The sequence below is a fragment of the Anguilla rostrata genome, chromosome 1 (assembly GCF_018555375.3).
Source record: "Anguilla rostrata isolate EN2019 chromosome 1, ASM1855537v3, whole genome shotgun sequence".
In the NCBI taxonomy this organism is placed as follows: Eukaryota; Metazoa; Chordata; class Actinopteri; order Anguilliformes; family Anguillidae; genus Anguilla; species Anguilla rostrata.
The window spans coordinates 44,444,403-44,454,260 of NC_057933.1; the positions used below are offsets into that span (position 1 = coordinate 44,444,403).

Consider the following 9,858-nt stretch of genomic DNA (forward strand, 5'->3'; position numbering starts at 1 on the left):
CAGTCACAGTACACCGGTTATAGGCCTGTGATTTTGGCGCATAATGTAACACTAAAAATGTTTCCCCATGACAACGGTTTTCAAGAGTATTTTCAGTTGCCATGAGAGGAAGACTGCATCAAAGATTTCAGAACATGTAGGAAACCCTGTTCCCCAGTGTGAACCTTTTTCCACATCGTCAATTCTATGTTTAAGGACAAAAGTCCATTTTATGCCAGCCATATCATTTTTCAAAGGCAAGCCAGAAAATAAAGCATGGCAATGATAACTTGGTGAAAAACCAGAATCACCCTCGAAATCTATTTAAATAGTAAAGTTATATTCAATTTAAACTATACTAGTTTAGGGAGATGATGCTGGAAAGTGTTCAGGCGGGCCTGGACTACAAAACAGACAACACAAACAAAAATACAGACATACAAGCAATGCATCAAAAGAGCTGGACAAACCTTCTGTAATCCATGGAAGACTGCGCACAATGTCTATGTTAAATGGCAAGCCAAGGAATTAAAATTTAGCAGAAATAAATTCTCATTTTCAGCACACTGACTGGCATGGAGGCTGAAACAGCAGAAAACCACATGCAGGCTAAACACCAAACCAAAAGGACAGGCAAAATGTTTTCCCACATGCAAACTGCATGTCAACAGTTCAGGGAAGAACATAATCTGCTGCAAGCAAATTCTTTACTGCTCCACCACCAACCAAATCAATTTTATTGCATAAGTTTAAAAAACAGGTAAATATTAACTTGCAGATAAGACCAGAGTTTGGACCTCAGCAACTTTGGCTTAGAGATCTGACAGTAGGTGATAAAAGCCATTGAGCAATCTGTTACTGCTCAATTGAGCTTACATGCAAATGAGGATCTTCACAAAGAGATCCATCTGCTTAAGGAGGAACCATCAGACCTTCAATAATCAAAAGGTACCAGAGGGGTTTCCCTGAGTAAAGCACAAAACAGCATGACATAAATGCTGTAAATCTTATTCAGTTTGATTTTAGCCAAAAGTACCCCCCGAAGAGATGTCTACGTTCAGTTCATGATACAGATCACAGGACAGCCCACAAAAGCATTGGAAGAGACGTCATTTTTAACAGTTTTATTAAAGCAAGCAGGTTTCAATCCAAATTACTTCAATGCTGAGCTATCGGTTTTCACCGCTTTCTCTCCCACCATATTTCAGGCATTCACACAGTAAAAGGAATAAAAAGGAATGCTTTCATTTTTTCATTTAATGGAATCATTTTTCTATCTCCAACCTTCCATTTTTTATCGTTTTCATTTTTTTTTTCCATTTTTATAATTTTATTAACTAGGCCTAGGTTTGAGCTTCTCTAGACCTGGCTGAATCAATCATATTTCTTTCCTTTTTTTAGAGACTGTTTTCTTTCTTTTTGCAATGTTTTAAGTGTTTTAACTTTTTTCGATGTTTAATTTTTTTCTCCTCGGTGAAGCAAGTTGAGTCATCTGGTCCTGCAAAAAGGAAGACACATTTTAGAGACCGGGCAAATGACACTTAAATTCAGTATAAAAAAAAAATTAAAAACAAATTGTAGAGTAGGGCTGCCAAACTCTGTCGCTGGTTTTCACACCAATCCTAAAAAGCACACTGCACTCAACCGCTAGAGAGCGCACTGAACTGCTAGTTATAGTAGTCAGGTGTGCCAAATTACGGTTGAAATGAAAAGCTACAGGACAGCAGATCTCCAGGGACAGGGTTGGGCAGCCCTGGGGTGGAGCATTCCTGACCAGCCATGGCATTCAAACCAAATTAGACCTGGCATCTGAGCCGCAACCGGGCACGTGCACAGAATCATTATGGAACATTTCACATTTTTTATACTGACGAGGACAAAGATTTGTTCTAATGACATGTTCCAACTCAATTAGAGCGCAGTGACATTGCCAGTTTCCTGCACTGTTAATTAGCTTCATGTAAATTGCCAAGCTACATCACAAACAAAAAAAAGTCACCAATTAGTTAAGAGCAGTCAACCGCTTATGAATTGTAAATAGGTCGATAAAATACAAATGCCCATAAAGACCTTCAGTATAGAACAAGGCTACTCTTGCTGACTCAGATGAAAATCACAAATCTTCAGATGCTCTTGCAGTAGTGCATTTAACAAACTGTAACCTAGGAAGCTACAGGAGCAAACTCAGACTGTCCCTAAATGTATTGTGAATTTTACATTATTAATAGCAGAAATATTGGTAATGTCTAATCAGTGTTAAAAGACTAGTACCGAGACATTGCAGGACCACACACAGCACAGTAATGCTCAAAATGACACTGGGGGGGCGTGGAGGTTGTTACTTTGGAACCTACCTTAAACAGTTGGAACGCCGGGGGCGTTGGTCACGGATTTCTGAGCGGCCTCTTTGGCCTGGTGGGCCTGCAGCACAGCGACTGCTTCATCCACCTGCAGAGCGGGCATCTCCAGTTAAGCTCAAGCACAGCAATGCAAGGGCACCAAAAACCACCCACTGGCACAGAAGCCTGGCTATGGGGGCCAAGCGTGTGGGGAAACCTCAAATCTTAGGCAAGGCAGTAAAACCTAACCCTCACACATCAGGGAGGTTCCACAGAGCTACTGCAGCTCCTGAAACAACAGGGGCACACTATCTACTGCTGTCTCAAGTTCTCAAGCTTCACACAAATGTCAGACTAATTGTGTGCTCAGCTGTCAATTTTTTAGCTTGATGTCACCATATGCTCTTCTGTACCCATATTCTTGGAGAACTTCGGGTGATTTCACTATAATCATCTTTCCATAATGGCAAGCAAACCGCTAACTGTTCAGCTGCAAGCTCACAGTGGATTCCCTCCATTTCCTGAGCTCAGTCTTGGTTAAATGAATTTGAATGCACCCCAGTTTGGGTTAAGTGAACCCAGTCCAGAAAGAGAAGAGGCTGAGGGAGACGCAGACCTTGGAGCGCAGGGACTCGGGCGACTCCAGCATGTGCAGGAGCTCGGAGTTGTCGATCTCCAGCAGCATCCCGGTGATCTTCCCCGCCAGGCTGGGGTGCATGTTCTGGATGAGGGGGAAGAGCCGTTCGCCTGCGGGGCGAGAAGAGAAGCGGTCAGCCCGGGTCAGCCGGTCAGCGTTCACACGCGGGGGTACAGCAGCAGGGGGCGCTCATCCGGCTGGAGGGGAGAACAGACTCACCGAGCATCTGCTTCTGCTCCTGGGGAGGCGCAGCGGCCAGCATGGAGGCGGTGAGGGGCTCCTGTCCCTGCACGTGGACGGCGGGCTGCGCGGGAGCAGGGGAGAGCACGGTCAGGCGGGCGCTAACATTAGCGCGGGTTCAGACGGCGGTCGGACGGGCGCGGCCGGCGGGCTCACCTGCTGCAGGGCCACCTGGGGCTGCGTGTTGAGGTGCTGCTGGGGGTTGCGCACTCCGGCGGCGTACTTGTACTGAGGGACGCCGCGCACGGGGGCTGCCGCGGCGGCGGCGGCGCTGGAGGGGCGGGGCCCCATGGCCTGGGTGGCTGGAGGGAAAGGCGGGTGGGGGTGGAGTCATGTCAATGAAATAACCGCACAGACGCCGGTACAGGCTGTTTTAAGCATGTGACGGGGGCGGGGCTTACCGACTCGCTGGGAGGTCATCATGCGGGGCACCTGGGAGGCGGCGGGTCTCATGCTGCTGAAGGTCTGGGGGCGGGGCGCAGAGGGCCGCATGGCGTTGGGCATGTTCTGGAAATCTGCAGCGCGGCAAACGCACAGGAGCTAAGTGCAAGTCACCTCCCACTGCCAACACAGGCTCTCCCTACACTTAAGTGGGTTAACGGTCCACTTGCTCCCCAAGTGTCTGATACATCACACCCTCCTGAGGCCCTGACGTATTCCTACCGGAGCGTGATGCACTAAACAAAACGAGCCCCACTCATGTGTTACCTAGGAAAGTAACCTAAGCACATTTAACACTCCTATTCTTTTGTCCTGCGGCAAAAGCACAGTTGACTGGCTAGACAGAGTAGCTGTGGGGATCCATAATCTGCTCGATCCACAGTAAAGAGCAGGATGACTCAACGTGAACAGGGCAGCTACAGTAAACCTGGACAGGACTGTACGAACGGCCTGATGCTCATTGGCTGTTAGCCGGCTGTGTCGCAGGGTGACTCACGCTGGGGTCTCACGCCCTGGGTCGCCCAGCGGGGGCTGGGTCTCAGCTGGGCCAGCTGGCTGGTGGGGTAGTACGCAGCTCGATTCTGCGCCTAGAGGGGGAAGAGTAGATCACAAGACAACCAGGTTCACACACACACATTGGACAACCGACCGCTCCCTCGCGTTAAAAGCCAGAGTCGAGCGCGAGCGAGCCGCACCTGCGGGATGGCGGCCATGAAGTATCCGGAGGGCGGGGCGGGCTGGTAGGGGTTGATGACGGGGTTGGGCACGGCGCGGACGCTGGCCATGCGCTGCATGTACTGGTTGGTCAGGTGGGCCTGCCGCTCCTCCTTGCGCTGCGCCAGCGCCACGTACAGCGGCTTGGTGGCCACGATGCGCCCGTTCATCTCCGTCACCGCCTTGGTGGCCTCCTCCGGCGACGAGAAGCAGACGAAGCCGAAGCCCTTGCTGCGGCCGCCCTCCATCATCACCTGCGGGGCGGGAGAGAGAGAGGGGCCTGCCTGAGTCACCGGGTTAAAGCGCCAGAGCTCGCAACAAGGGACCCTGCCGAATTTCTGTGCCAGTCACCGCCAGCAGCCGCAGCCAGCAGAGAAGCGTTCAGTTTGACACGAACAAGCCAAATGGCAAGGGTCTCCTACAGGCAATTCGGCAAGAACTCCTCCGAGATCAGCAAATATGATTTGCTTGTATTCAGTGCTCCGATTGGTCCAGATATTACACCCGTATCATAACAGAACTCAAGCAATATAACATTCTTTTTCAGTTGGATGCACACCTGGAGGCTGTGACTGTGTATACGCCCATTCAGCTGTAGGCAATAGCCTTCCACATTATTTCCTCCAACTACGATTTAGTAATACAATTTAGTGATTAACTCCATCACATGTCTGGGCTGATTACTGCCACTGCAGCAGTGTTACTAAGACAGTGCATGAGGCTGGTCACAGATGGCACTACCTTTGCACTGGTGATCGTTCCAAAGGGCGCGAATTCCTTCCGCAGCCGTTCGTCGTCGAGACCGTCGTCCAGGTTCTTCACGTACAGGTTGACCCCCTGGTGGAAAAAGATTGCGGTGCCGAACCAGGCAGTTTGGTTACACACAACAGCTAACACACACTGAACCAACAGTCAGTTAGTGAGTAAAACACAAGAATAGCTTCAAGGTAATCCACATGTCACACAATGCTTAACACTCTAGACTGCATGTACAGGGAAATGGCCAACAAACAGGCTGCAGGGCCCATTCATACTACGCACTCTTACATTTTTTTTAACTTCATCAAATCAACAGCTACAGAATACGATTGTCAGGGGGATCATCGACACACCAGCTGAAAGCAAGCGCCTGGTTGAAACCCGTATCAGCGAACAGTGCGGGCCTGAAGCTCACACCGCTCGCAGGGAGCGCAGGCGGGCACCCACCTGGTAGCGGGTCATCCTGTCCTGCTTCATCTGCTCAAACTTGCGCTTCAGCTCCGTCTGCCGCTCCACCTTCTTCTGGGCGCGGCCCACGTACACCAGCTTGCCGTTCATCTCCTTCCCGTTCATGTCGTCCACGGCCTGAGAGGGGCGCAGATAAAAACGCTGCTGCAGACGCCGCACGGGGAGAAGGCAGGAACCCGGCGGAAATTTGGGGGGGCGGGGTCAGGATCGGAAGAGGCGGGACTCTGCTCACCTTCTGCGCGTCTTCGTGCCTCTCGAAGCTGACGAAGCCGAAGCCCTTGGATTTGCCGCTATCGTCCATCATGACCCGGATGCTCAGGGCCGGCCCTGTGGTTCAAAATGGCCCAATCACGAAAGAGCAGACTCCAGCCTGTCACAGGTGCCGCAACCCATCCACCAATGAGCATTCAAAATGTTCTATTTTAAGCCCTGGTAATCAAACATACCGTATTTGCCAAATATTTCTTTCAGCTTCTCGTCATTCATGTCATCACCGAAGTTTTTGATGTAGACGTTGGTGAACTCCTTGGCCCTGGCTCCGAGCTCGGCTTCACGCTCTTTGCGAGACTTGAAGCGACCGACAAACCTGCAGAAGAGAGGAAGCCGACCTATCAGCGCCACAACTGCGTTTTACAGCACCATACAAACCAGAGCATGGGGTAGCACTCCACTAAACTACAGACACTTAAAGGGCAAGTACAGTCTGTTTTTTTATTTTTACATTTAAGACCACAGCATGATTAAAGTTTTGTGGCAAAGCATCCAAACAGGAATCACAGGGAACGAGTTAAGATTTTATAACATGTTAAAAACAGTACTGAAGTTAAAATAAACTAAGCACATCCAGAAACGTCCTATGTTTTTATTTCTTCAAATAACCCTAAGAGGCCATTGAAACGGAATACATTTTGAAAAAGTCTGATTGTTTGTAGCACAAATTTATCCCCAGCATTCATGAGACAATGTGGGGCCCATGAACTACTATGTCACTGTAGCAGCCATTTTGGCCAGTGCAACCCACTGTGGAGGGTGCACCGAATTTGACAAGGCTGCACCACAAAAATGCTGAGTGCAATCTCTTAGTTCAAACTCAATAAAAACCTGCATTAGTAATAGGGATGTGAACAACTTGTTAATTGCTGAGCCTAAACAAACACCTCTGGGAAGTAACCTACTGTTGCGGGAAAAACCATCACAACTCGACTTGAATGTAGTGACAGAGCTGCCTCTCTCCATACCGTTCTACCCATATCTGACTGTTGTGATAACAGTCCAAGTGTGGAATAGCACTAACTACGTGTCTTATGTGACTATAACTTTGGGTCATGACTATAAAGATTGGGTCATGTGTTAACCTTTGCAGTGGACGAAGAAACACACAATCTTGGGGAAAAAATTTAGCAGTGCTTATTTTTAGTGTTTGAATCTTGTGGTCTGCACCGATTCAAGTAGTGGCCTGTTTTTATTAGCAGAATCCTGCATCAAGCGGTTAAAAAAATAAAAAATAAAAAAATAAATTAGTCTGTAAATTGCCCTTTCAGAGAGCAACTAGTCGACAGTCAGAAATGAGTTTTTCACATCCCTAATTAGTTAGTCACAAAACAATGCGATTACAACACGGGTCAGATGTTACGTTCTTGCATACCTAGTACGATGCTCTTAAAGTTACTCATAGAAGGACACCATGTGCATGTATTAGTCCCTGCGTATAGCTATAGGTACAGAAGGTATGCAGAACACACTTACACTTTTCTGTCATTGAGCAACATGCCGTTCATTTTCTCAATGGCTCTTTCGGCAGCCTCCTGGGTCTCAAAGTGCACGAAGCCATAGCCCTTTGAGCCATTCTCATCACAAACCACCTTGGAGAAAGGACATTTGTGGGTATGAGAGACTGCACGTCATGCGTTTCAAAAGGACAGTCTCCCCCCAGAAGAGATTTGTTTTTCAAGTTTCAGTAAACATTCGTTGGTAACCAGGGAATGCTTGTTGCCACAGAACTAGCTCTGCACAAAAAGCAGCACCGATGACCTTTGACTACTTTTATCTCAAGGGGGCTCTGGGACTGGGGATGAACCCCAAATATGGAAATGGCTCATCAGTACAAAGAACATGTTGACTGAAACTAAGAAACAGATCACATCTGTTGACCACATCAATTCATCAAGCACAGTACAGCAGCAAATCAAGTCACTCAAGTCATGCAAAAAATTTTATTCACACCAGCACACAATACTCCAAAGCCACATCTGGCTACTTACCTTACAGGACAAGATGTTGCCAAAGGCAGAGAAGGTATCATAGAGAGCCTTGTTGTCAATTGATTTGTCGAGATTCTTGATGAATATGTTGCCCACTCCACTCTTCCTCAGGGACGGGTCGCGCTGAGACCACATGATGCGGACGGGCCTGCCCTTGATTACGTCAAAATTCATGGTGTCCAGAGCACGCTCGGCTAGAAAGTAGGATTTACATAATTCAGTCACACTCCTCTATGGAGTTCTATAAAGGCAATGTTCATGATGTCTTAATAGTTCTTCCTTTTACGGTCATTTCCCATTAGCTAGATTAAATGTGCAACATCCTGAGATGCGCCTCATATTAAAAATGCGTCACCGCTTCTCTTCCCTAAAAGCTCCACCCACTTACACGCCGTTCAAAAACGTGCTCATGCATGGACCATTTATACACATCTACTTTGGCTTAGAGCTGTAAAACCAATTCAAACGGGTCTAAGAAATTTGTAAAATCCAACAAAAGACGATTAAATAATGGGTATGTTCTAGCATATAAATGTATTAAACGCCAAATCTTAAATTGCGAGATACATACGGGAGGTTGGCTAACTGGCTAATTAACATTGTCCAACCGGTCATTTAACGTATTCACTCCAATAACATTAGCATTAGTTGCCTGACCAATAATCAACGCGTATATAGCAACTTAACATTTATTTTTTAAATCGACGCATTTACTGCCCTTCTAAGTCCATAGTTGGTTTCGACTTGAAAGGGCTAGTCTAGGCTGACTCGCCAGCAATTCAAACAAGCTTGCTAAGCAAACATAAAAATGAAACATATGGCGCACACACCTCACTTTCCGAATAATTGTGAGTATTAGAAATTGTTTATTGTTAACTGTTTATGTCCCACCCAGACAAACGAGATATTTAAACACTAGTGGAGTACAACAAGCTGACACAATAAACAAATTAGGCTAGAATTAAATCGTTGTCCATCTGGCCTTCAGCGGTTTAGCTAGCACGCTAGCACGGAGCAACATGTGCGAGTTTAAAATGTCTGCGTCGCGGCGTTGACACTAACGCCAGGCATCGAGCCACCACCGATAGCCTAAAAAACAACTAACACACTTACCATCGGCAGGCTGCTGAAAATTGACATAGGCATATCCAAGAGAACGCCGAGTGATCATATCTCTGCACACCCGGATAGACAAGATGGGCCCGGCGGGGCTAAATTTCTCATACAGCATGGCTTCAGTGACATCTTGGTGAAGATCCCCAACATACAAGGAGGCCATCGGGTAACTGGGAGCACTTGGATTCATCTTCACTTGCGTGTTCCGTTACAAATTTAGAGTGACAACTAGTACCGTAATAATAGCGTAACTTTTGTTTTAATTAAAGATAAACGAATCAACCCGACATGCAAAATTCGGTCCCTAAATGACAAAACTACAAGACTTGGCTATATGCTAATTATATATCTATCAAGCTAACTTCACACAATGCGTAGGCAAATGTTTGCCAGCCAAGCTTATCTTCCCAGGTAAAATTTTTGTTCGCCAGCAAAGTAATTCCTTAAATTGTCGGCTTCTCACAAACGTGCGGTTGGTAGTAATTAGTCTGCTATCCGCATTCAGTTTCAAAAATAAAAATCTAAAAACTTGACGTTGACTTGGTCTTGGTCTGTCTTGGTCTGTCTGACAAGGATACCTAGGATACAAGGATGCTAGTTATCTTACTAGCTAAAATCTTTACGCAATTCTAAAATTCAGGTAGGCCTTCCCCTTAGTAACGTTAGCCAGCTAACTAGCCAGGTCGCTTTGATTCGGTTATCGTTGTTTTTGCGTGTTGTATCGTCCAGTCTACGTATTCTTGCTTCACCGAGTTTAGTTACAAAAAGATTTTTTCTTATTTTTGTTTTTTGTAATTTTTTTTGTTTTTTTAATTTTTTATAATAAGATGTGTGCCGAGGCAAGCTCAGGAGCACACACGCTCACACACGCCACGAACAGCCGGGGTTTAGGGGAAGGACGCTG

At 46.8% G+C, this 9,858-nt stretch overlaps 1 protein-coding gene and 1 non-coding gene across 2 annotated transcripts; both read right to left on the reverse strand.

Moving 5' to 3' along the window:
- Positions 1 to 1,088: 1,088 nt before the first annotated feature.
- On the reverse strand, positions 1,089 to 9,858 carry LOC135239742 (polyadenylate-binding protein 1A). The gene is made up of 15 exons (XM_064308646.1): positions 8,952 to 9,858; positions 7,839 to 8,032; positions 7,324 to 7,439; positions 6,024 to 6,163; positions 5,810 to 5,904; positions 5,557 to 5,694; positions 5,092 to 5,187; positions 4,332 to 4,604; positions 4,133 to 4,223; positions 3,597 to 3,710; positions 3,352 to 3,497; positions 3,175 to 3,259; positions 2,935 to 3,065; positions 2,334 to 2,427; positions 1,089 to 1,477 (listed from the first exon to the last, which is right to left on the reverse strand). Exons 1-14 carry the CDS (start codon positions 9,142 to 9,144, stop codon positions 2,335 to 2,337), a joined length of 1,905 nt encoding a protein of 634 aa, XP_064164716.1. The 5' UTR covers positions 9,145 to 9,858; the 3' UTR covers positions 1,089 to 1,477; position 2,334.
- LOC135242185 (small nucleolar RNA SNORA5) lies at positions 6,498 to 6,631 on the reverse strand. The gene has a single exon (XR_010326265.1). It is a non-coding gene; the product is annotated as a small nucleolar RNA SNORA5 (small nucleolar RNA).

Coding starts and splice junctions, on each gene's coding strand:
- LOC135239742 (XM_064308646.1), bottom strand. CDS start 9,144: ATGAATCCAAGTGCTCCCAGTTACCCGATGGCCTCCTTGTATGTTGGG. Junction 8,033..8,951: donor TTTTCAGCAGCCTGCCGATG/GTAAGTGTGTTA, acceptor CCTACTTTCTAG/CCGAGCGTGCTCTGGACACC. Junction 5,188..5,556: donor ACAGGATGACCCGCTACCAG/GTGGGTGCCCGC, acceptor TTTTTCCACCAG/GGGGTCAACCTGTACGTGAA.